Source organism: Salvelinus namaycush, chromosome 4, assembly GCF_016432855.1.
Source record: "Salvelinus namaycush isolate Seneca chromosome 4, SaNama_1.0, whole genome shotgun sequence".
Lineage (NCBI taxonomy): Eukaryota > Metazoa > Chordata > Actinopteri > Salmoniformes > Salmonidae > Salvelinus > Salvelinus namaycush.
This window is the reverse complement of record NC_052310.1, coordinates 23,070,087-23,093,927: the sequence shown is the minus strand read 5'-3', so window position 1 is coordinate 23,093,927 and position 23,841 is coordinate 23,070,087. Positions and strand designations below refer to the sequence as shown.

The window sequence follows — 23,841 nt, the reverse complement described above, 5'->3', positions numbered from 1 at the left end:
GAGAGAGAGAGAGAGAGAGAGAGAGAGAGAGAGAGAGAGAGAGAGAGAGAGAGAGAGAGAGAGAGAGAGAGAGAGAGACAGACAGACAGACAGACAGACAGACAGACAGACAGACAGACAGACAGACAGACAGACAGACAGACAGACAGACAGACAGACAGACAGACAGACACAGAGACAGAGACAGAGACAGAGACAGAGACAGAGACAGAGACAGAGACAGAGACAGAGAGAGAGAGCATGGGAGACTCCTGTCTCTTCCTGGTAATGGTTTCTCATATTGGCGTTGACCAGAAAAGTGCAGGATAAAATGAAACCACAGTCTCCTTTTAAACTAGGCTCCAGTGAAGATGGGAGGCAAGGAAGGAGTGAGGGTTAGGGTTAGAACGAGGGAGGAGAGCAGTGTGTTCCAGGAACACCCTGACCCCCTCACTCCCACTGCTTGAGTGCCCCCTCTCCACACACATCATCAACACGTTCATCTCTCCTCATCTAACCCCACCCCCTCCACATCTTTTCTCCCTTAAATTATCTACAATGTTCCCTGTCTCTTTTTTTTCCTTACCTGGATCAAAATGATAATCTCACACATTATTCCCTCTCTGTCTTTCATTCTCCTGTTCCTCTTCTCCAGGGCACAGTATTGTCATTAGCACATTGAATAATAACAATGGGACCACATCCTCTCCTGCTGTACAGTATCAGACTCAGCTCTGTTCTCAGGGTGCTAAAGTGTTGCTCCTCTTTCTTTGTCCATGCCATATGTCACCATCTCTACACCTACCTACCTGCAGTGGTGGCCCACTGTGTCACAGTCTTTGTCTACTTTCTTGCTGGTACTCTCTGTTTCAGACATAGTTCCAGCCCTGAGATCACTGAGCACTGCTGTAACTATTGCTCTGTGATGGCATAACACGCTGGGCTATGATGACTTATTTTAAAAATTGTTGTATTTTACCCCATTTTTCTCCCCAATGTCGATCGTGTCTCATCGCTGCAACTTCCCAACTGTCTTGGGATGCAAAGGTGGAGTCATGTGTCCTCCGAAACATGAACCGCCAAACCGTGCTTCTTAACACCCGTCCGACACATTGCAACTGCAGGCGCCCGGCCCGCCACAAGGAGTCGCTAAAGCGCGATGAGCCAAGTAAAGCCAAACCCTCCCCTAACCTGGACGACGCTGGGCCAATTGTGGGCTGCCCAATGGGACTCCCAATCACGGCCGGTTGTGACACAGCCTGGGAACGAACCCGGGTCTGTAGTGACGCCTCTAGCATTGCGATGCAGGGCCTTAGACCGCTGCACCACTATGGAGGCCCTGCTCTGCTGACTGTTTCATTCTCATCCATTTTATTATATTGCATTACGTTGACTTTAGGCCTAGTCATTCATTGTTTATGTGAATCTACAGCAGAGAGACTCCAAATTACAGTGTGTTTCTGACCTGGAGAGAACACACACACACAATGATGGAAAAGTATAGGCCCTGCTGTAGACGTGTTTGGCCCATTAGGACTGAGTGTCTTCATGGTGTACCCGCTACTGCTAACGGTGTCTGGTGACGTGCAGCACACTCTGCTCTCCTATTACTCAGCATAATGAACGTAACATTGCTTTAAAAGGAGTTCAGACAACCCTGGATGACAAACAAATTTAGTTATATTAGTTTGGATTGTGTGAGACAATCCATAAACAATATACACTACTGTACTCATATTGTAGGTTTTATATCACCATATTGAAAAAATAAGTTAAAAGAATTCCTGCTAATGTAGCTGGCTGAATGGTAATTGGGCTGAAGAGTCACAAAGCTGTGAGTCAGACCATTGGGTTCACATTTTTACTAAGTCACAATTCCAGACATAACATCAGCATGATTGACAAATCAAACACCAAAAAGAAACTAAAATCACAGAAACCAATTTGAAAAATTATTCTAAATGATTGAGGATAAAACTCGTACCGAGCGGGGAGAGTAGAGGAGTATCCCATTTGAAGACGAGGGGTAACATGACATGGTGAGGAACCAGCACAAACACAGAAAAACAACTCAACCCTCATCCTTCCACCCTCATCATCCTCACTAGCATCCCTTGACATTCGTCATACACAGAATCTGCACCCCACTTGGTCATCTCCTCAATTTCTCTGGAACACTTTTGACCTTTTCTATGGCTCCCCCCTGTGGTGATTTATGAGAGGTGCAGGACTCTAGACGACAGCAATGGGAACAGACTGAGGCAGGATCAGAATTTACACACAGAAACAGTAAGCAGCCTCAAACGATTAAGGGAGAGGAGCGATAGCAGGCAGAGAGGCAATAGAGAGAGGTCAATTTGAGAGTAATCATATCTGATGATCCCTGCACCAACTGTATTGTCTTCTACAGAGAATATCCTTTTCATCTTGGGCTCCATTAATTTCTATAGGGAAATAAACTTCACTCAGTTCCAGTGTTGCTATGCTGCACAGACACTGTGCCCCAGCACTCATCCACAGAGCGTTACATCATCCGGATTATCTTCATGTATCATCCTATAAAAGGCCCTCCAGAAATCCATTAGAGGTCAGTAGACTGACAATGTATCTCCGCAGCACGCATTCACATCCTCCCGTAACTTTATTCTGCCTCTTCACAGTTCAGACAGGACAGCAGTAAGCCTCTCCTGGTAACATCCCTCTCGCAGTGCAGAGTCCCTCGTCAGCTCCACTCACAGTCTAAAGGGAGAGTCTGACCTTGACCCTTAGCAGAGGTCAGAGACGTAGTCAAAGTCTTTGAAGCAGTCCTGGTCCTTGCGGGAGAGGGTGCGGCGTTCGCGGGGCGGCGTGAGGGCGGGGGTCTCGGCGGTGAACTCCTCGTCAAAGTTGCTGACGTCCTCCCTCCCCCTGATGTTGGGGACGAACGGGGGTGGGAGCCGCCTCTGCAGCAGCGCTTCCCAGTCCACACCCTGAGAGGGGAAACAGAGAGACCGGATTGGTTCATAGAATCCAGGTGAATTAAATAATCTATGCAACTGAAAACAGCAACCCGTGATGTTACAGTAGCACATAGAGTTGGAGCAGATGCTGGAACTATTTAACACGCTCACTGATTACATACCAAGAGTTTAATCAGTGGTTTATAAGGAATGTTAACTAATGACATGTGTGTCTGTGTTTGAGGGAGAGAGAATTAGAAAGAGAGCGAGAGAGAGGGAACTTGAGAGAGAGCGACTCACCCTAAAGAAAGGCTGTTTCTTGACGTCATCAGCATCTTTCTCACCAGATCCTAGGCGCCGCTCCGGGTTCCTCCTCAACAACTGGCAACAGAAAACAACAAACACCTCAACCCAGACATAACAACTCACAGCACAGACCAAACACTAGCTAGCAACACACACAGATGGCAAACAGCTGAAAAAACATCAGAAACACTTTCACAGAAAACCCACTGACTGAAAACTAGAAGCAAAATGGCTCCACCTTTACAGTGACCAAACTGACCATGTCAATCAATGTGATTCTCTCTTGCTCCACTGGTGATTGGTGGGATGTGAATGTTGGGGGAGGAGCTTACCCGTCTCATGATGCCGATGGCCTCTGTGGAGAGGAAGCGAGGGTAGCGCACCTCGTCATTCACTATGCTGTCAAACACCTCCTCTTCATCATCACCTGGGAATGGAGACTGACACACACATAGACCACATTGTCACGCTCACAGCCACTCATTTAACCTATTATGGCTCCCCAGTGATGTGGCCGGGGAATGCCACTGTTTGGAGTGTAAGCCACACCCCACAACCAGCATTTTTAGGCTGCAGTGCCAAGCCCCACACCTGAAGCCACTCAGCCTTGTTAGGCTGCAATACACCTGGGGCATATAAGGTGCAAGTTCAGTTCAGCACGAGAAGGGGAGCTACTGGCTGAATGCTGCAGGCTGAGCATTACAGACATTTGGGAAAAGCTCCTGGCTGGATGCCGAAGGCTGAGCTAAGCCCATGGACATTGTGAAGCTGGTAAGCTAGGTAGCAGCCCAGCTAGTTTTAAGTTCAGTGTAAGGTCTGATCTCATTATTACTGAAACAGGACCCAAGTGGTATATATAAAGATCCAGTCCATTAAAAAAATTGGAGACCTCTTACACTTCAGTGTTGTGATGCAAAAATCCTAGCAAAATGCTTGGCGCATAGAATTAAAAAAGTATTGTCAGATATTATTCATCCTAATCAGACAGGTTTTTTACATGGACGATACATTGGAGATAATATAAGACAAGTACTGGAAACAATAGAACACTATGAAATATCGGGGACACCAGGCCTGGTTTTCATAGCTGATTTTGAAAAGGCTTTTGATAAAGTACGACTGGAGTTCATATAGAAATGCCTAGAATATTTCAATTTTGGGGAATCTCTTATAAAATGGGTTAAAGTTATGTATAGTAACCCTAGGTGTAAAATAGTAAATAATGGCTACATCTCAAAAAAGTTTTAAACTATCTAGAGGAGTAAAACAAGGTTGTCCACTATCGGCATATCTATGTATTATTGCCATCGAAATGTTAGCTGTTAAGATTAGATCAAACAATAATATTAAGGGATTAGAAATCCGTGGCTTAAAAATGAAGGTGTCATTGTACGCTGATGATTCATGTTTTCTTTAAAACCACAATTAGAGTCTCTCCACGGCCTCTTAGAGGATCTAGATACTTTTGCTATCCTCTCTGGATTAAAACCAAATTATGATAAATGTACCAATATCGGGGACACCAGGCCTGGTTTTCATAGCTGATTTTGAAAAGGCTTTTGATAAAGTACGACTGGAGTTCATATAGAAATGCCTAGAATATTTCAATTTTGGATCACAAAAAAATGCACATTTTACATTACCATGTAGTTGACCAATTAAATGGTCTGACGGAGATGTGGACATACTCGGTATACAAATCACAAAAGAAAGAAATGATCTCACTCCAATAAATGTTTATAGAAAGTTAGCAAAAATAGATAAGATCTTGCTACCATGGAAAGGAAAATACCTGTCTATTTGTGGAAAAATCACCTTGATTAACTCTTTAGTTATATCACAGTTTACCTATTTGCTTATGGTTTTGCCTACACCTAGTGACCTGTTTTTTTAAATTATATGAACAAAAAATATTCAATTTTATTTAGAACGGCAAGCCAGATAAAATTAAAAGTGCCTATTTATATATAACGAATATGAATTCGGAGGGCAGAAATGATTAAATATTAAAGCATTAGACCTCTCACTAAAGGCATCAGTCATACAAAAGTTATACTTACATCCAAACTGGTTCTCTAGTCAATTGGTAGGAATGTCTCATCCTATATTCAAGAAGGGCCTTTTCCCCTTTATTCAGATTATACCTGCTCACTTTCGGTTGTTTGAAAAGGAAATCATCTCCAAAATATCTTTATTTTTTAAACAAACCTTAGAAAGTTTGTTGCAATTTCAGTTTAATCCACCTGAAAGGACGGAACAAATAGTACAACAAATATTGTGGTTAAATTCAAATATACTAATTGATTAAAAAAACGTTATTTATCGAAGAAATGTTTAAAAAAGGTATATTTTAGTGAATGATATCATAAATAGGACTGGTGGAGTTATGTCACACATGCAGCTAACACAGACATATGGAAATGTCTGCTCTACCCAAAATTACAACCAATTAATTGCAGCATTACCACATAAATGGAAGAGGCAAGTAGAAGGGGAAAAAAGTAAGGAACTTGTATGTCGGCCCTGTATTAAAGAACATACATGGTTAAAGAAAAGTGTGATAAATAAAAACATATACCAATTTCATTTAAGGACCAAAAAACCGACAGCTGTGCCATATAAATTGCAAAATAGTTGGGAAGAGATTTTCGATGTACCCATGGCACATGGTTTATGAATTGATACGCAAAACAACGCCGGATTCAAAACTTCGAATTTTTCAATTTAAATTACTATACAAAATTCTTGCAACTAATAGAATGTTATATACACTGCTCAAAAAAATAGAGGGAACACTTAAACAACACAATGTAACTCCAAGTCAATCACACTTCTGTGAAATCAAACTGTCCACTTAGGAAGCAACACTGATTGACAATACATTTCACATGCTGTTGTGCAAATGGAATAGACAAAAGGTGGAAATTATAGGCAATTAGCAAGACACCCCCAAAAAAAGGAGTGATTCTGCAGGTGGTGACCACAGACCACTTCTCAGTTCCTATGCTTCCTGGCTGATGTTTTGGTCACTTTTGAATGCTGGCGGTGCTTTCACTCTAGTGGTAGCATGAGACGGAGTCTACAACCCACACAAGTGGCTCAGGTAGTCCAGCTCATCCAGGATGGCACATCAATGCGAGCTGTGGCAAGAAGGTTTGCTGTGTCTGTCAGCGTAGTGTCCAGAGCATGGAGGCGCTACCAGGAGACAGGCCAGTACATCAGGAGACGTGGAGGAGGCCGTAGGAGGGCAACAACCCAGCAGCAGGACCGCTACCTCCGCCTTTGTGCAAGGAGGAGCACTGCCAGAGCCCTGCAAAATGACCTCCAGCAGGCCACAAATGTCCTCCTACGGCCACCAGCATTCAAAAGTGACCAAAACATCAGCCAGGAAGCATAGGAACTGAGAAGTGGTCTGTGGTCACCACCTGCAGAATCACTCCTTTATTGGGGGTGTCTTGCTAATTGCCTATAATTTCCACCTTTTGTCTATTCCATTTGCACAACAGCATGTGAAATTTATTGTCAATCAGTGTTGCTTCCTAAGTGGACAGTTTGATTTCACAGAAGTGTGATTGACTTGGAGTTACATTGTGTTGTTTAAGTGTTCCCTTTATTTTTTTGAGCAGTGTATATGGGGGATACAATCTTCCCAGCTCTGCAGATTCTGCTGTGAGGAGGCAGAGTCATTAGATCATTTATTTTGGTATTGTCCATATGTAGCTCGTTTTTGGTCACAGGTCCAGAAATGGCTGAAGAATTGCAACATTTTCCTAGAACTAACGCTACAGATAGCAATACTGGGTGATTTGAAAAGCCATAGTCAATCAATCAATAATATAATAATTATTTTAGCAAAAATGTTTATTTTTAATTTACAATCTGTAGAAGCTATGAGAATAGGAAGGTTCAATTATTTTGTGAAGCATCACAGCACAGTTGAAAAATATATGGCAAATAGAAATCCGAAATGGATGATGTTGAGATAGATGGGAGGGGTTGAATGGAGCTGAAGGGTGGGACTAATAACAAGATAAACAATGTAAAGCATACGGGATCTGTAAAATGTATATAGGTTTGGAACTTTTGTGAAATAGCATAGTTACAAATAGAAATCAAACTGGATGGACATCAGAAATAGAGGAAGGACTAAGAACAAACAAGAGAGAACTATTGTAAAGTAGACTGTGTCTGTAAAATGTGTATAAGATGTATAAATTGAAGGTAAAAGCAGAAGTGTTTATTAGTTTACTCCAATTGGGGGATCGGTGGTAGGGTTTGCGGGGAATAATAATAAAGGTATATTCTTTAAAAAAAGTATGTATGTCTATATAGGTATGTGTATGTATATATGTATGCATGCGTGTATGGATATATATATTTACCCAAAAAATATGGGGGATTGGAAATGATGCAGACAATTACATTGGAAGCAACATTCTTTCCGCAATATTAAGCTGATCCACCCTTTAATAATTATTTTTTTTAAGTTCAGTGTAACTTTAAGTTCAGTTAAGCCCTTTGTGGGAGAGTGTTTTGTTTTCAGTTACAGTTTGAGAACTATCTTTGTGACCCTTTTATCTTGAATAAATATGCCGGCTTGGCTTAAGTTGTGCATCTGTGTGTTGGACTTCTGTCATTATTACTCATCATTGCCATCCATCCAACCAGCCATGCCTAGTGAGTCGTTACACTATATTAATTTATGAAACATATGGCTCAAACACACATCACTTGATGTAATATAGACTAAAGTGCTGTATTACCTTAAAGGCTTAAAGTATATATTACTGGCTTAAAGTATATATTACTTTAAAGGTGAGGGCCTAACTCATTAAAGGGATTCTCCGGTACTTTTGTATACTTTTTAGCCAGTAGTTCTGAAAATGGTCCCCTGAAATTGCCTCTCTCTCGCTCTGTCGGTGCATCATGTGCATCTTGCTAGCTGTCACTCATATGGCGAGGGGCTGAAGCTCATTGGTTGAACTCGAATTGCTAGGGGGCTGGACCACTTGAGGGAAAATGGTGCAACACAGCTTCCAGAACTAGGGATTTCGTGGCTAATTGAGGTAAGACTAATTTTCCTAATTAATTATGCATGTATGAACTACACATTGACACATCCAGCCCAAAGCTGGAGGTTTAAAAAATACTTACCAGTCGCAAATGTTCCAGAGCATGTCTAAATAATAAGGCTAGATATGTATGGAGTCATATTTATATAATTCTCTGAAGAGGTTTTTAGAGTCAAGTCTCTTACCTCTCCCACCAGCATCTCATATACCAGTACTCCCAGACCCCACCAGTCCACTGCCCTGGTGTAGGAGGTGTCTGTCAGAACCTCTGGAGCCAGGAACTCAGGAGTACCACAGAACGTACTGGTCCTGTCCCCATAGCCCATACCTGGGGAAGTAGAGAAAGATCAGGAACGAGAAGCAGTGAGAGAGAGGTTGTGAGAGAAAAACAGAGAGAGGAAGGAGAGCGAGAGAGACACAAACTGAGTCAGAAATATAGAAAAACATGAGCACATAAGCAAAAAATTGGCTTCAATAAAAAGACTCAAAAGTACTCCATACTACAACCGCTATGACCTTGCATCCTTACAGAGCTCTGGAGACATGATGAATAAGTTATAGAGAACATACCCTCTTTGCAGAGCCCGAAGTCTGCGATCTTCACATAGCCCTGTGTATCCAGCAACAAGTTATCCAGTTTAAGGTCCCTGAGGAGGAGGGATGAAGATTCATTCAAAATTGATGGGTACTCTGAGGATGAAGGGGTAGGAGGATGAGAGGGTGTCTTTCATGTGTTCTGTGTTTCATGTCTACCCAGAGTACTCACCGGTACACAATCTTATGGTCATGAAGAAACTGCAGGCCCAAAACCACACAGGCTGCGTAGAACCTGCAGGACACACACACACACACACACACACACACACACACACACACACACACACACACACACACACACACACACACACACACACACACACACACACACACACACACACACGACAGTAACAGCAGACTGTGGATGGATATGAGTACGCATACAGTACACAACCATATGAACACAAATATACATATCTCAAAGCATGCCTGCTCCTCCCCCATGTTCCATTACACATTCAGTAGAACACAGCAAACACACCAACACACAGCGGTACCCACACGGCTCGGGGCTCTGTAAAGACGTCTGCGTGGATGTGCATCATGAGGTCACCCCCAGCCGTGTACTCCATGACGAAGCACACGTGTTCTGGGGTCTGGAAACATGCAAACAGGTTGACCAGGAAGGGATGGTGGGAGCTGTTCACCGTCTCAAAAATACGCTTCTCACACATCAGACTGAGGAGAGGGAGAGAGAAGATAGAATGATAGAAGACAACAGGAAAGAGAGACAACTGTCTAATGTCAAGTATGTAAACAGTATGTAAACACACAGTTAACTTGTACAGTGTATATCTTTGCCATGGTTTGTTGCTGATCAGTTTTTTGTTGACAATTTTGTGGCACACTGTATATAAAACTAGACAAGTAATTTCACCATGATGGAGGTAATATATTGTCAGACAGAGGCATGATATAGTTGGCCTGTGTTCTGTCATGGCCTGTGTTGCATTCTAGTGTTGATCCATACCTGTCCACTTCATCCCGCGCCACAATGTCTCCCTTCTTCAGGGCTTTGATAGCGTACACACTGCCTGTCCTCTTGTACTCCGACAACAACACCTGGAAAACACCAGTGGTTCATCTGAATCTCAACCTAAATCCTCTGGATGGAGAACTTCCAAACAAAGAGAGGATATTTCAAATGTGAGGACACATACTTTGCCAAAGTGTCCCCTGCCCAGCACAGCGATCAGCTTGAAGTCCTGCAGACACAGAGGGCCTTTGCTCTGTCTAATACCAGGACACAAAGAAAATAATAATGATCACAATCACTGAAATAGCCTTTACTTTACTATGTTGAATGGTCATCTGCTAGCTGAAGAAACAGGATGCAGTATTATCTGATGTTTTGTGCCTACCTAGCACTTCTATGTAGAGCATGTTGCTGTGTTACATGTCTCCGTGGCTACAGTAACGTGTTATGAAGGAGGTCAGGTCATGTGGCCATATTGTGAGTGGGTGTGTTTCTCCAGCATCATACTGTGGGGGCCATATTGTGAGAGGATGTACTCAGGTGTGAGTGTGAGGACACACTGTGCCAACTCTGCATGGTGCTGTACCTGCGCAGGGAACTCGTGGATAGGGTTCTGGTTGGCCGCCCTTGGGCGAGGTCCGGAGGGGACAAGGGCTCGATCACAGGCTGTTCCTGAGAGTGAGAGAAAAAGAGAGACAGAGAAAGAAAGATATAAAGAGGAGAGAGAGATAGATAAAGAGAATGAGGAAGAAGGTGAGAGAGGGAGAAGGAAAAACAGACAGACAGGGCAACAGTAATTCTGTCCCTCATCATTATTAGTAGCCAGTTCCCTGCTGGCTGGCTGGCTGGCTGCTCAATCCCTCTCCTCTCTTCCTCGTTCCCTCGTTACTGTTAATTAGTTGTCTAAAAACACCCGAGTAACTAATCCAGTAAACCCACAGCCCCACTGACCATACCATCTGTTACCAAGGCCCTCCCTTCCTCCGCATCTCTCTCCCTCCCTCACTCCCTCTGTCCCTCTCTCTCTGTCCTCTCGTGCCAATCATATTTTACACACTGGGAATCGAACACAGATTGGGCTTTGATCGAATTAAAGCTCCTTCGATCCAATTTGGTCTAATTAGTGTGGATTTCTCCCTTTCCCCTCTTATTGTTACCTCTCTCCTCTCCTTCCTCCCAGGCCCTGCTCTGTCTCGCTCCAGATTCATCCTAGGCTAATAGTCCAATATGACTGAACCACTGTTTTCTAGTCAAAGGCTTTCTGGAGGGAATGGCCAAAGGGAATGTGATACTACAGAGATGGCTATCAGATGATTATCACTCCACTGCCGCATCCTCCCCTCCCTCCCTCATCCTCCCATCCTTCCCTCCTTCCCTCCCTCCCTCATCCTCCCATCCCTCCCTCATCCTCCCATCCTTCCCTCCTTCCCTCCCTCCCTCATCCTCCCATCCCTCCCTCTATCCCTTATCCCTCTCTTCATCCCTCCCTTCTCTTCTTCTCACCAGGTGGGGTGTGTCAACAACGTCTCTCCTGATCTCAGGTCTCGGAGGAGAGTCGCTCTCCAGAGTCAGCTTCTCCACTGAGATCTCCCTACGACACACACAGAAACACCAGTCAACAGTTTCCCCATGTACAGTATATGTTGTGCTTGCTGTCTGAAGCATTACAGAGGTGTGAGAAAGGGTATCTCTGTGTGTGTGTACAGTACCCAGAATGTGAGCGTGCGTGTGTGTGTGGGGTGTACCCAGAATGTGAGCGTGAGTGTGTGTGTGGGGTGTACCCAGAATGTGAGCGTGAGTGTGTGTGTGGGGTGTACCCAGAATGTGAGAGTGAGTGTGTGTGTGGGGTGTACCCAGAATGTGAGCGTGAGTGTGTGTGTGGGGTGTACCCAGAATGTGAGCGTGAGTGTGTGTGTGGGGTGTACCCAGAATGTGAGCGTGAGTGTGTGTGTGGGGTGTACCCAGAATGTGAGCGTGAGTGTGTGTGTGGGGTGTACCCAGAATGTGAGCGTGAGTGTGTGTGTGGGGTGTACCCAGAATGTGAGCGTGAGTGTGTGTGTGGGGTGTACCCAGAATGTGAGCGTGAGTGTGTGTGTGGGGTGTACCCAGAATGTGAGCGTGAGTGTGTGTGTGGGGTGTACCCAGAATGTGAGCGTGAGTGTGTGTGTGGGGTGTAGCTGGGAACGTTGTTTCCAGTAGGGATGGCGTTCCTCAGTAGGCGGACCCAGGTGGCGATGTCAACATTCATCTGACGAGCACGCAGGAACGCTTTACCTGCAACATGCCCAACACCCACATGGCAGTAACCGCAACACACACACACAAACACACACACACAACATAGACACAAGGCAATAAGATATACTGATAAACACAAATCCCCCTGAAATGCAATCTATCCTGTTATCGCAGCTAATTTTAACATGGTTTACTCAATCCATTAGGATTGCCCAGATTGCACTGAAGAAGTTTCAACCCTGACACACTCAAGTTGTCATACTCCAAAGCATTAAAACCACCTAAACCCATCAGATTAATCCACAGCACTGCTAGCACTGCCAACACTAGATGGCAATACAGAGCACAGAGAGGTACAAAGTGGGTTCTGGGTGGAGGTTGCATGTAGTCACATATCTAGGACCTCCCCTAATCCTAATGTGACCCATTAGGGGTGAAACACTAAACTGACTGTAGATCAGTGTCTAGGGGGCAACTCCATGCTACTCAGTGTGGAAGCAGTGGGGCGTCAGTCAGATGATGCAGGTGTGAGCCCTATAGGGATGCTGGGATACATGGAGCCAGGCTTGGCAGCTGCTGACAACATACAGAACAAAATGGGACTTTATCTAAGACTTTACACATACTAACACAACACACTGTTCTGAGAAAAGCTTCTCTTACCATGCTGTTTGGAGAAAACCTTCTTTTGTCTCTGCAGTCTTGGGCCTCTCTCTATGACTGGGTTGAAGAACATTACCTAAAATACACACATATCAGTGGAGACTCATCAGAGCAGAAAGGGGAGGACCATCCTCCTCAGTGAATTTCATAAAAATAGTGCAACATCTAAAAAAGTTATCCTTTTTAGAGAAAACTATACTAAATATATTCACGTAACCACATAATTGATTAAAACACACTGCTTTGCAATGAAGGTCTACAGTAGCTTCAACAGCACTCTGTAGGGTACCACTATAGTCTAGCTGGAAGTTTCCACCCTCTGGGTACATTGACTTCAATACAAAACCTAGGAGGCTCATGGTTCTCACCCCATTCCATAGACTTACACAGTAACTATGACAACATCCGGAGGACGTCCTCCAACCTATCCGAGCTCTTGCAGCATGAACTGCGAGATAATTAATCTAGAAAAGCATAAACTACAGCTAGCTAGCACTGTAGTGCTTAAAAAAATGTGATGAGTAGTTGACTCAAAGAAGGAAAAAAATGTAACAAATACATTTCTTAAAAAATGAAGAAGCTACCTAGCAGAGATATTTAATATTTTTTTCACTTTCACTTTCACTTACTTAGCTAGCGAATGCAGCTAGCTAGTTTAGCCTACTTAAACACCCGGCTCAAACAGAGAGGGACACTATGTTCGCTAGCTGGCTATGGCGAACCAACACTGGAACTCTTCCAAGTCAAGGTAAGCTTTTGATGTTATTCATTTACTACCACCGGTGCCTGCCGGTGTAACTGCTAAACTGATTGCTGACTACACTGTACTGCATGATTGTAGTGGGTTTACTAACACGTTAGTTTTAGTAGCTATGTTGACTATGACGTTAGTTAATAATGGTGACAATGATGTAGGGTGTGTGTGGCGGTTATGATATGAAGCTTAGAAAGATTTTTTTGCCTGGTCACAGACAGCTGATGTATTTGTTGTGCACTGAAGTCCACAAGCGAAGGGAAAGGGTGCGAGGAGGAGAGCACGTGGATGCGAGAAGGAATTATAGCTACAACGATCAAAGTATTCATACTGTTTATATGTGGCTGCTATGAAAGTGACCTGTGTTTGCGTGTGATCAGGGGTGCATTCATTCCGCCGATTCTGTTGAAAAGCATTCTTAAACGGAAGCAAACGGAACAAAATGGGAATAAACATATTTGAATTTGTCCAATAGAAACTCGTTTACAACTGTTGGACTAATGATTACCAGCTAGATGCTGGTAAGAGTGTGCAAAGAGTGTACTCAAATGTATCTCGACCTGTGCACCTACGTTGTAAACTTTCATTCATAGGCTAGGTTGTAGAAACCTTATGATAGGTATAAGGAAAATTTGAGAATCATGTAGTAGCCAAAACCTATCGATGTTACATTGAGCTGGGTGAATGGAATATGAATGACAGTCATCCAATATGCTGTAATTGAAATAAGGCCATGCTCATAAAACAAAATGTGCGTCCTCCCTCATCTTAGATAGATCAAAAGTTTGGACACAGTCAAAAGTTTGGACACACCTACTCATTCAAGGGTTTTTCTTTATTTTTTACTATTTTCTACATTGTATAATAATAGTGAAGACATCAACACTATGAAATAACACATATGGAATCATGTAGTAAGCAAAAAAGTGTTAAACAAATCAAAATATATTTTAGATTTTAGTAACCACCCTTTGCCTTGATGACAGCTAAAAATAGTAAAAAATAAAGAAAAACCCTTGAATGAGTAGGTGTGTCAAAACTTTTGACTGGTACTGTATTGTATAGTTCAGTATTGAGCAGGGATGTATGTGTTGGTGCGTGTGTGTGCATGTTCGCATGTCTCTGTCTGTGTATGCGTGCATGTGTGTATGTGCGTGTGTGTGTGTGCGCATACACGTGTGTATTCAGGGCGAGGTGTGTGTACCTCTGCCAGCAGCAGGCCCTGAGGCTCCAGCTCCAGCTGAACTTTGTGTCTCTGGTTGTCCAGGAAGTCCTCCAGCTTCAGGTACTTGAGAGCACACAGGGAGCGGTAGTCCCTCCAGTACACTGCTATCTCCATCTCCCTGGACTGAGACGAAACACAGGTCAACACACATACTGTTTCAACCACAGGTGTACATACACTTCTTTTCACCTTTTCACGCTCTCTCAATTCTCAATGTGCCTCTCTCTCGCTCTCTCAATTCAATTCAAGGGGCTTTATTGGCATGAGAAACTTATGTTAATATGGCCTCTCTCTCTCTCTCAGTATTGTGTTAGTGTAATGTAGTATCTTACTCTTTCCAGTTCTACAGTGAAGGTCTGGTCCCAGGCCTGCTCTCCCACTGTCTTCCAGCACGTCTGTCCCACCACTGTGTTCTCCAGTTTCAACACCGCACTCACCTCCGCTGTTCAACACAATACCATAACACATGTTTAGAAACTCACTACACAACACAAATGGACAGATATGTGAACCCCCTCCACACACACACACACACACACACACACACACACACACACACACACACACACACACACACACACACACACACACACTTACACTTACAGGAGAGTTCGTCGGTCTTGCCGGGGATCCTGAGGCTCATGCTGCTGGTGCTGCGGCTGTAGAGACCACTGAGTTTGAAGGAGCGTCCGTCCCCTGGGATGTAGCAAGGCAAGACCACCGGGGTTCCTCTACTGCGTCCCGGGACCACCTCCAACACCCCTACACAGCCCAGCAAACGCACCTGCAGGGTACCTAGGAGAGCGAGAGAGAGAGCGAGAGAGAGAGAGAGTTGATATGAGATGTTTGGGTAGAAGTGAGAGTATCATACCTGGTTCAAAAGGTTTATAACTTGGGAGAGATATTCAACTGAATCCATGAGTTTCTGATGCATTAGAGCCTTCAGTTAGGTATAGACAGAGAGTTAGTGATAGGGTATAGAGAGGCTGTATGAGTCAGTGATAGGGTATAGAGAGGCTGTAAGAGTCAGTGATAGGGTATAGAGCGACTGTAAGAGTCAGTGATAGGGTATAGAGAGGCTGTAAGAGTCAGTGATAGGGTATAGAGAGGCTGTAAGAGTCAGTGATAGGGTATAGAGAGGCTGTAAGAGTCAGTGATAGGGTATAGAGAGGCTGTAAGAGTCAGTGATAGGGTATAGAGAGGCTGTAAGAGTCAGTGATAGGGTATAGAGAGACTGTAAGAGTCAGTGATAGGGTATAGAGAGGCTGTAAGAGTCAGTGATAGGGTATAGAGAGGCTGTAAGAGTCAGTGATAGGGTATAGAGAGGCTGTAAGAGTCAGTGATAGGGTATAGAGAGGCTGTAAGAGTCAGTGATAGGGTATAGAGAGACTGTAAGAGTCAGTGATAGGGTATAGAGAGGCTGTAAGAGTCAGTGATAGGGTATAGAGAGGCTGTAAGAGTCAGTGATAGGGTATAGAGAGGCTGTAATAGTCAGTGATAGGGTATAGAGAGGCTGTAAGAGTCAGTGATAGGGTATAGAGAGACTGTAAGAGTCAGTGATAGGGTATAGAGAGGCTGTAAGAGTCAGTGATAGGGTATAGAGAGGCTGTAAGAGTCAGTGATAGGGTATAGAGAGGCTGTAAGTGTCAGTGATAGGGTATAGAGAGACTGTAAGAGTCAGTGATAGGGTATAGAGAGACTGTAAGAGTCAGTGATAGGGTATAGAGAGACTGTAAGAGTCAGTGATAGGGTATAGAGAGGCTGTAAGAGTCAGTGATAGGGTATAGAGAGGCTGTAAGAGTCAGTGATAGGGTATAGAGAGGCTGTAAGAGTCAGTGATAGGGTATAGAGAGGCTGTAAGAGTCAGTGATAGACTATAAGTGTATGTACCAGTGAGTGGGGAGGGCTTGCAGAGGGTGCTGTACTGGTTGTGTACATAGGGGGTTCCGTGTCTGGAGCTGAAGGCTGAGGAGGAGGCCAGCACCAGCTCTTCCTTGATGAGGCAGGCCTTGGGGTGGTCGTCCGTCAGCTCCAGCAAACGCTGCTCCAGAGAGCCTCTCAGCAGGTCACAGCGCTGTGACGACTCACTCAGACCACACTGGGCCTGGGGGGAGAGAGGAGAGAGGGGTTACAATGGTGTGTGTGTTTGTGTGTGTGTGTGCATTTAAATGTGCCCTAAATGGTGTGTGTGTTTTTTGTGTGTGTATGTGTGCATTAAATGTGCATTCATGTGTGAGATCCAGACAGTAGTCTTGTGTGTGAACTCTGACCTCTGACATGGCCTTCTTGTCCTGGACCTTCCCTACTCCCAGCAGCCTCAGCATGTTCTTGGCTCCCTCAGCCATGGCGTGCTCCACACGGTAATGATGCCACAGCTCCTCCACACGCAGCTCCACCCCACACGTGTCTGGCTTACCTGGGGAGAGCGATAACAAACCATTTACTGACCCCTTGGCTTTTTACACATTTTGTTGTTACAGCCTTATTCTGAAATGGATTAAATTCATTTCCCCCTCATCAATCTACACATAATACACCATAATGACAAAGCAAGAGCAGGTTTTAAGACATTTTTGCAAATGTTAAAAAATGAATAATAATTAAACATGACATTTACATAAGTATTCAGACTCAGTACTTTGTTGAAGCACCTTTGGCAGCGATTACAGCCTTTTGTCTTCTTGGGTATGATGCTACAAGCTTGGCACACCTGTATTTGGAAAGTTTCTCCCATTCTTCTCTGCAGATCCTTTCAAGCTCTGTCAGGTTGGATGGGGAGCATCGCTGCACAGCTATTTTCAGGTCTCTCCAGACATGTTCAATCGGGTTCAAGTCCGGGCTCTGGCTGGGCCACTCAAAGTCGTCAGAGACTTGTCCCGAAGCCACTCTTGCGTTGTCTTTGTTGTGTGCTTAGGGTTGTTGTCCTGTTGGAAGGTGAACCTTCGCCCCAGTCTGAGCTTCTGTGTGCTCTGGAGCAGGTTTTCATCAAGGATCTCTCTCTGTACTTTGCTCCATTCATATTTCCCTTGATCCTGACTAGTCTCCCAGTCCCTGCCGCTGAAAAACATCCCCACAGTATGATGCTGCCACCACCATGCTTCACCGTAGGGATGGTGCCAGGTTTTCTCCAGATGTGACGCTTGGCATTCAGGCCAAATGTTCAATCTTGGTTTCATCAGACTAGAGAATCTTGTTTCTCATGGTCTGAGAGTCCTTTAGGTGCCTTTTGGCAAACTCCAAGCGTTCTGTCATGTGCCTTTTACTGAGGAGGGGCTTCCGTCTGGCCACTCTACCATAGAGGCCTGATTGGTGGAGTGCTGCAGAGATGGTTGTCCTTCTGGAAGGTTCTCCCATCTCCAAATTGAAACTCTGGAGCTCTGTCAGAGTGACCATCAGGATCTTGGTCATGTCCCTGACAAAGGCCCTTCTCCCCTGATTTCTCAGTTTGGCCGGGCGCCAACTCTAGAAATAGTCTTGGTGGTTCCAAACTTCTTCCATTTTAGAATGATGGAGGCCACTGTGTTCTTAGGGACCTTCAATGCTGCAGAAATGTTTTGGTACCCTTCCCCAGATCTGTGCCTCGACACAATCCTGTCTCGGAGCTCTACGGACAATTCCTTCGACCTCATGGCTTGGTTTCTGCTCTGACATGCACTGTCAACTGTGGGCCATATATAGACAGGTGTGTGCCTTTCCAAATCATGTCCAATCAATTGAATTTACCACAGTGGACTCCAATCAAGTTGTAGAAACATCTCAAGGATGATCAGTAGAAGCAGGATGCACCTGAGCTCAATTTGGAGTCTCATAGCAAAGGGTCTGAATACTTATGTAAATAAGGTATTTCTGTTTTTTATTTGTAATAAATTTGCAAAAATTTCGAAGAACCTGTTTTCATCTTGTCATTATGGGGTATTGTGTAGATTGATGAGAGATTTTTTTAGATCAATTTTAGAATAAGGCTATAACATAACATTTGGAAAAAGTAATGGGGTCTGAATACTTTCCGAATGCACTGTATAGAGTTATCTTTCATAATATGATAGTCATTTGTACTGAAAATCAAGATAATGTGAGGTTTTGATGGGGTGTTGATATATTTGTGTGCGTCTGTTTGTGTCCTAAGTTGGGGATGGTTCATGACTTATGAGGCTAAATGCCCTGCAGCTCTGATCTATTCTTAAAGCAAAGGAGGGAGGAAGGTAGAGCGAAGAAGGTAGGGAGAGGGAAATAGACACAGCAATCCATATAAAGATATGGGCTTAAATCTGCCTCTTTACTTCCTGTGCTTTTCCCATCTTCTCACTCTCTTTCTCGTTCTCTCTCCCGCTTTCCATATCTTACTATTTGTTTCCTTATCTTTCTCTCTCTCCCCTTTTCCCTCTGTCTCTAACCTCGGGTAAATGAAGCATGACTTTTTGCTGTTGGGCAACATCATGGGGATGCAGGAACATCAATAAGGCCTTAACCTGTGTGGAAGTGAGCCCAGGTGTGTGTGTGTGTGTGTGTGTGTGTGTGTGTGTGTGTGTGTGTGTGTGTGTGTGTGTGTGTGTGTGTGTGTGTGTGTGTGTGTGTGTGTGTGTGTGTATGGAGTGGAGTAGGTTATAATAATGTCCACTCTGCACTTCTGGGGAGGGCATTGATCTGTTACCCACACTTCATAAAACATTTAACGATAGATGTACAGATTACAGACAGACAGATACAGAGGGATGAAGAGACAGACAGTCAGACAGGAAAACGGACAGACAAGCAGGCAGGCAATCAGGCAGGCAGGCAGGCAGAGACAGACAGTCAGACAGACAGACAGATATTTACCCTGGATATCTTCAGTCTGCTCAGTGGCCTGCATGGCCTTGCGGATCTGCATGCGGATGATGTCAATCTTGGTCTTGCTGTCCTGCAGCATCTGCTGGGCCGTCTGATGCATCTTCTTGTCCTATAAGCGACACCGTACAGTGAGGACAGTAAAATAGCAGACAGCTCACAAATACACACCCCTGCTAACCTTCACTACTCAGAGAAGAATCAGGCTGAGGGAAGATCTGACTAGAGACATGAACTCAGAAGAGTGAGAAAGTGAGATTGTGGAGGGGCTGGCTGTATTGTACATAGGCTACAGTAGATGTATATATTAGAGGGGTTAGGTGGTCCAGTCAGGTCCAGTACCTTGGTTACTCCATTGGCATAAATGGGGATCATGTTCTCTGCTCCCTGTTTGCACTTGAGCTCGATGTTGAGCTGGCGCTCCAGAGCCGTGATCCGGTCCTGATTGGCCGAGCGGCTGCGCGCCCCGGGAGACTTGGGGGCATCTGAGGGTCAAAGGTCATGGTATTAACTGACAGTTATTATAATCATTAACAATGGCCAACATGTTTCTATATTACAACTTTTGTTCGAATCCATCCAATGGTATAAGGCTACACTCCATTCGCTTCATAGTTCCATCCCCGGCAGTGATACCTGTGTTGTTGTTGTCCCCTCCTTTGACCACAATGTAAGCGTCCAGCTCCTGTAACTTAGAGTGCAGGCTGTCCAGTCTGCGGTTGGAGCTGCGGAGCTGGCTGTCCACCTGCTGGGCATTCTTCTTGTCTGTGGTGGCTCTCCTCAGGTTATCTGCTCCTTCCTTGATCTTCAGCTCCTTCCTGATCCAGTCAATTCACAGGGACTTTTCATAAGTTGTAGTATCACACAATGAGTAGTTAATCAAGACATCATAGAAATGATTGAATAGTAAATGAGTAATTAAATAGTAATGCTAACCTGATCTCCCGGCGGATGTGATCCCTCGCTTCGTCCAGCCGCTGCTGAATGCTGGAGTCAGAGAAGTCTGAGCTCTGGTCCAGACCCAGCTGCTCCAGCAGTGACAGCCCACCTGGGTCACTCTGACAGGGGGAGAGAGAATGGATAATAGATTAGCATCGGTCAAATACATTGCGACATGTAGTGTGCCAAGATGATATTGGGGTGATAGCAGAGACACGATAAACAAAGGTCTGCCGTATTTCCAATTCGATGCAAAACCACTCTCTGGGAAAAGGGCCTAATTAGGGGTTTTGGAGGAGTGGAGGTGCAGGGGACTAGGTTGTGTTCACCTTTGACACCAGATGTTTCCCACACAGCCCTGTAGGTTAGAAGGTTTAACTGAGCAGCACTAAACTGGCAGCAAACATTAGGAGAGAGAGGAGCATTTATCTGTACACGGAAAAAAGAGAGAGAGAGAGAGAGAGAGAGAGAGAGAGAGAGAGAGAGAGAGAGAGAGAGAGAGAGAGAGAGAGAGAGAGAGAGAGAGAGAGAGAGAGAGAGAGAGAGAGAGAGAGAGAGAATGAGCAGGCTAATGCGTTTCCAATGGGTCCCAGAGGCAGGTGCCCAAACCAAAGAGCCCAACCTTTCAGCTCATCCTGTGTGACTGCAGCGCAGCAAAGAGTAAAAGTACCGTAGATCCATGGCTAGAGTAGATATAACAGAGGCCAAGACAGCAACAGAAAGGGACAGACGGAGTCAGTGACTTAAAAAAAATTAGGTGAGCGCTTCCCCTCAGAGAACTGAGTCTCTAAGAGCAGCAGAGTGAGACTGAGACGTTAAGTGAGTCAAGGCCTGAGCGCTCACGTCCCTGCCTGATGGTAACCAGATCAGATCAGATTAGGGCAACATTAATAGAGACTAAAATCTATCAGGGCTTGTTCCTGCTCAGAGCCACTGATACACACAGACACGCTGTCAGCACGCCAGCTCTCAGCCAGCCACACAGAAACAGATACAGCACACAAACAGACATGACAGTGTGATAGACATTAGGCACAAATACAGACATACATGCATGTAACGGCATTGCATGCATATAAACACACTTGGCATGCACGCACACAAGCACACACACACACACACACACACACACACACACACACACACACACACACACACACACACACACACACACACACAGACACAGACACACACAAAACGGCATGCAACACTATCACAGTAAATCCCCAACAGCAGACATTAGCAACAATCAAACAGAGACAGCTCATTATTAGAGTTGAACAGAGCCCAGATCCTACAACATGGAGACAGACAGACAGAGCAGTCCCAGTCCCTCCCCTCTCATAACGACTGACTGACTGCGGTAGGCCACTCAGAGACCCGGGCCTGGCTCCAGCCTGCAGATCTGATTACAGCAGCGTCCCTATTGGCCTGTTCAGCACCACGCCAGGCATAACAGAGCAGAGCCCGGCTCCTACCAGGCAGACTCTCATTAGAACCATAATCCATCTGCAATACAATACAGCAGGCTGCAGCCAAGCCAAGCTATTGGGCCTTTGAGGGCTACTTACACAGGCTATTAAACAGGAAACCTTGCACAACAACAGTGCAGAGTAGTCATGGTATCTGGGAATATTTCTCACAGCGGACCTGATGACCTAATGTTGTGTCAAACGGCTCACTGAAATGCTTGGCTATTTGTTGTGAAGGAACACAGCGTTAGATATACAGGTGAAATAGTACTGTTGGTATCAACGCGATCACAAATTGTGGGTCAAATGGCCCAGTTAGCTGGAGCATGGTGTTACTGTCCTAACAACACCTAGAGATGGAGGTAGAGAACAAACAAGGAGAGAGAAAGATGAGGGAGGAATAGAGCCTTGGTAGGACTAAGACAGGAAGAACACCCACTTGTTGAGCAGAACTGAGACACATACAACACACTAGTTTGACACACACACTCGTCTTAAAATTAACAGCCACTAATACCGAGGCAGGACGTGAGCAACAGTGGTACAGAGGAGAGAAGAATAGCTGAGAGACAACAGCATAAGAGGAAGGAGGAAAGGGCCGGACCATTAACCATGTGACTCACTACTATACATTTATTGCCATTTAGCAATGCCCTCCAGTGGAACAATACTGAGAAATTAAATAGAGGCAGTTCTCCACTCAGATGGAGCTGAAAACAATGCGACAATACTAAAAGCAGCCCCGACATGAGTCATCAGAAATGGCATGGACTGAGAAGGAAGTGAACATGAGGCAGAAAGCAGAGAGGAAACTCACAAACACATTGTAGTGTGGAAGGCAGCCATGTTGTATGGTGCCCAGACAGAGTGTGCCTACCGAAGACTCGGTGTCCCCTTGGTCCTGTTCAGTGTGAGTGGGATGGTCTGCAGCTGTGTGCTCCCCTGGGCAGTCCGCCAAAGCTCCCTCGCTGGCCATGGCCCACCCTGGCTCTCTCTGTGTTGCCCAACCTCTCCCCTCTGCTCCGTTACACACTCTCACACCAGAACCACCACTCAAAGTACAGAGAGCTATTCCTGCCTCCTCAAATCAGGGATGTGCTTCCTTCCCGCCAGGAATCAAAAGAGACTCAATCCGAAGCGAGTGAGCAAGGAAGAGGTAGGAAGAGAGAGAGAGACACAGCCCCAGCCACACCCCACTGCTTCCTGTTCTGCTCTCTAGCCTAGAGAGAGAGCGAGAGACTAACAGTAACACTACAGAAACACACACACAGAGGAGAGTGGTGTGGTTTTGTAAGCGAGTGAGCAATGTCACTTTGCTTCCTGCTGTTGGCTGCTCTTAGCATAGCGACAGGCTGCTGTGATAGACACTGATCACATCAAACACACTGCCAGATGTTGTGTGTGTTTCAAGTTTCATTAGTCATATGTACAGGATTCACTTGGTATACACAGTCCAAAGAAATTGTTACTTGCAGGTCCTTTCTGGACAATACAACAACAACAATAAGAACAAAAAGTAAATGGCTCAGTAGAATAGAATCAACATTTTAGTATAAGTATAATACAGGAAGGTACAATTTAGAGTCCAATATTTACACGTGTTTTGGGGAAGGGGGGATTCGGGGGCAAGTGTTTAAATTGTGCAGTATTTGGCAATCATAACAAGAGTCTGGTAGAAGCAGTTGTGATGTGTGTGTAGAATGAATGTGTGTGTGTGTGTGTGTGTGTGTGTGTGTGTGTGTGTGTGTGTGTGTGTGTGTGTGTGTGTGTGTGTGTGTGTGTGTGTGTGTGTGTGTGTGTGTGTGTGTGTGAGAGAGAGTCAGTGCATGTGTTCTAAGGTGCGAAGAATCAGAG

At 44.9% G+C, this 23,841-nt stretch overlaps 1 protein-coding gene across 3 annotated transcripts; it reads right to left on the bottom strand.

Annotated features, from left to right (window-relative positions):
* Nucleotides 1–1,832: 1,832 nt before the first annotated feature.
* On the bottom strand, nucleotides 1,833–23,166 carry LOC120046339 (serine/threonine-protein kinase N1-like). 3 transcript variants are annotated; one of them, XM_038991494.1, is made up of 23 exons: nucleotides 22,865–23,166; nucleotides 20,513–20,634; nucleotides 20,213–20,394; nucleotides 19,919–20,061; nucleotides 19,568–19,688; nucleotides 17,020–17,165; nucleotides 16,640–16,853; nucleotides 15,347–15,544; nucleotides 15,082–15,191; nucleotides 14,729–14,872; nucleotides 12,771–12,846; nucleotides 12,011–12,143; nucleotides 11,373–11,460; nucleotides 10,456–10,541; nucleotides 10,054–10,126; nucleotides 9,864–9,955; nucleotides 9,395–9,571; nucleotides 9,063–9,125; nucleotides 8,867–8,943; nucleotides 8,482–8,624; nucleotides 3,557–3,664; nucleotides 3,219–3,299; nucleotides 1,833–2,948 (listed from the first exon to the last, which is right to left on the bottom strand). In XM_038991494.1, exons 1-23 carry the CDS (start codon nucleotides 22,961–22,963, stop codon nucleotides 2,745–2,747), a joined length of 2,880 nt encoding a protein of 959 aa, XP_038847422.1. In that variant the 5' UTR covers nucleotides 22,964–23,166; the 3' UTR covers nucleotides 1,833–2,744. The 3 variants fall into 3 exon arrangements, with proteins under 3 accessions (XP_038847422.1, XP_038847423.1, XP_038847424.1); XM_038991495.1 differs by having other exon boundaries at nucleotides 15,353–15,544; XM_038991496.1 differs by lacking the exons at nucleotides 1,833–2,948; nucleotides 3,219–3,299; nucleotides 3,557–3,664 and having other exon boundaries at nucleotides 8,511–8,624; nucleotides 9,375–9,571.
* Between the last annotated feature and the right edge of the window lie 675 nt (nucleotides 23,167–23,841).